At 50.4% G+C, this 1,201-nt stretch overlaps 1 protein-coding gene across 1 annotated transcript in view; it reads right to left on the bottom strand.

Annotated features, from left to right (window-relative positions):
• LOC105310653 (ras guanyl-releasing protein 3-like) overlaps positions 1-969 on the bottom strand; it is a gene marked incomplete at its 5' end in the record, with an annotated part of 4,500 nt that extends 3,531 nt beyond the window's left edge. Inside the window, 2 exons of the mRNA XM_011386797.1 lie at positions 147-511; positions 844-969. Coding sequence (XP_011385099.1) covers positions 147-511; positions 844-969 — 491 coding nt within the window. The remainder of the gene's footprint in view (positions 1-146; positions 512-843) is intronic.
• Between the last annotated feature and the right edge of the window lie 232 nt (positions 970-1,201).

Raw genomic sequence — 1,201 nt, 5'->3', positions numbered from 1 at the left:
AAGACTAAAAAAGTGGTGTGTCTTGATTCCCAACCATTCTGCTTTGAAAACTACGCAGGTTGCCTCCTGGACTCACTGTAACACTCATCTCAGCCCCTTTCAACTTCCCTATTCTGATTTTATTTGTGGTTTTACCCAACACTGACCTCACCATCCTGTCTAGTCTCACCCATGTCTGCTTCATCCTGGTCAGGTTCAAACTCAGTGCCACGGTCGACAACATCCACTCCAGCCTGAACCCTGGGCTTCTCATTTTCCCACTTGGCAAAGCCTTTGTCTTTTGCCGCTTTGTCGTGGAACTTGGATTTCATTTTGGGGAAGGTGTGAGATCCTGAGTCCCCCCAGCCATCCTCTGACCATACTGGCTCGGTCTGAGTGGCCTGGCTGGTGGTGGCCCGCTGCAGCCTCACGGAGATCTGACGAGAAGAACCTGTAACCAGTGTGATGGCTCTGCTGTCCAAGTCTCGGTGTCCAGCGGAGACGCTGGGGAACTCAAACACTTCATCCTGCACTGGAAGGGGAAAGGTTATGGGGATTATTGTGATTATTCGACATCCGACCACTTCACAGCAAACCATCAAATTTGGTGCAAGCGACAAAGTCTTAGAGAAACAGATCAGAGGCAGAATGAAATTAGTTACAGATGAGTTCCATGTTAGTGAGACTTGAAAGCAGCGAGAATCAAGGGGGATTCAAGGGTGTACCCACTGCTGCCCACCCTGAAGAATGCCCTGGTGTTTATAATAATTCTGAACAGGTTTAGATCCAGGACCCAACTGAGGTCCAGGTGGGGGAAGGTGAGCCAAGAGAAATTGTGGTGGGAAAGAAAGTAGAGGACATTACCTGGAGGCAATGAGGGGCTTCCAGGCAGCGACCCATGACTACTACCCAGGGAGGGTGCCCGGGCAAATCTCCTGCAGGCCAGGACCAGGAGGTCTTTGCATTGCTTGTGACAATTGGCTCCACAATCTGAAAAATCCCAAAGTATCACAGATGATTAGCTCCAAGTAAGTCTGGAGTTGACTGGGCTTGCAGGGCGGCGCCTGAGCTGTCCACCCTCCCTTTCCCCATCCTAGATTCTGTGTTGGATCTCGGAGTGTGACTCAGGCCCATAGGGTGTGTCTTGGGGCTGGAAAGGGCCAATGAGACTCTCTTGTCTTCCTGAAGTTCCAAAAGTTCTCCTACATTTGTTCACTTTCTT

Source organism: Pteropus vampyrus, unplaced genomic scaffold (genome assembly GCF_000151845.1).
Source record: "Pteropus vampyrus isolate Shadow unplaced genomic scaffold, Pvam_2.0 Scaffold8289, whole genome shotgun sequence".
Taxonomy (NCBI): domain Eukaryota; kingdom Metazoa; phylum Chordata; class Mammalia; order Chiroptera; family Pteropodidae; genus Pteropus; species Pteropus vampyrus.
The sequence above is the reverse complement of the archived record's forward strand: the minus strand, read 5'-3'. Positions and strand labels throughout refer to the sequence as shown.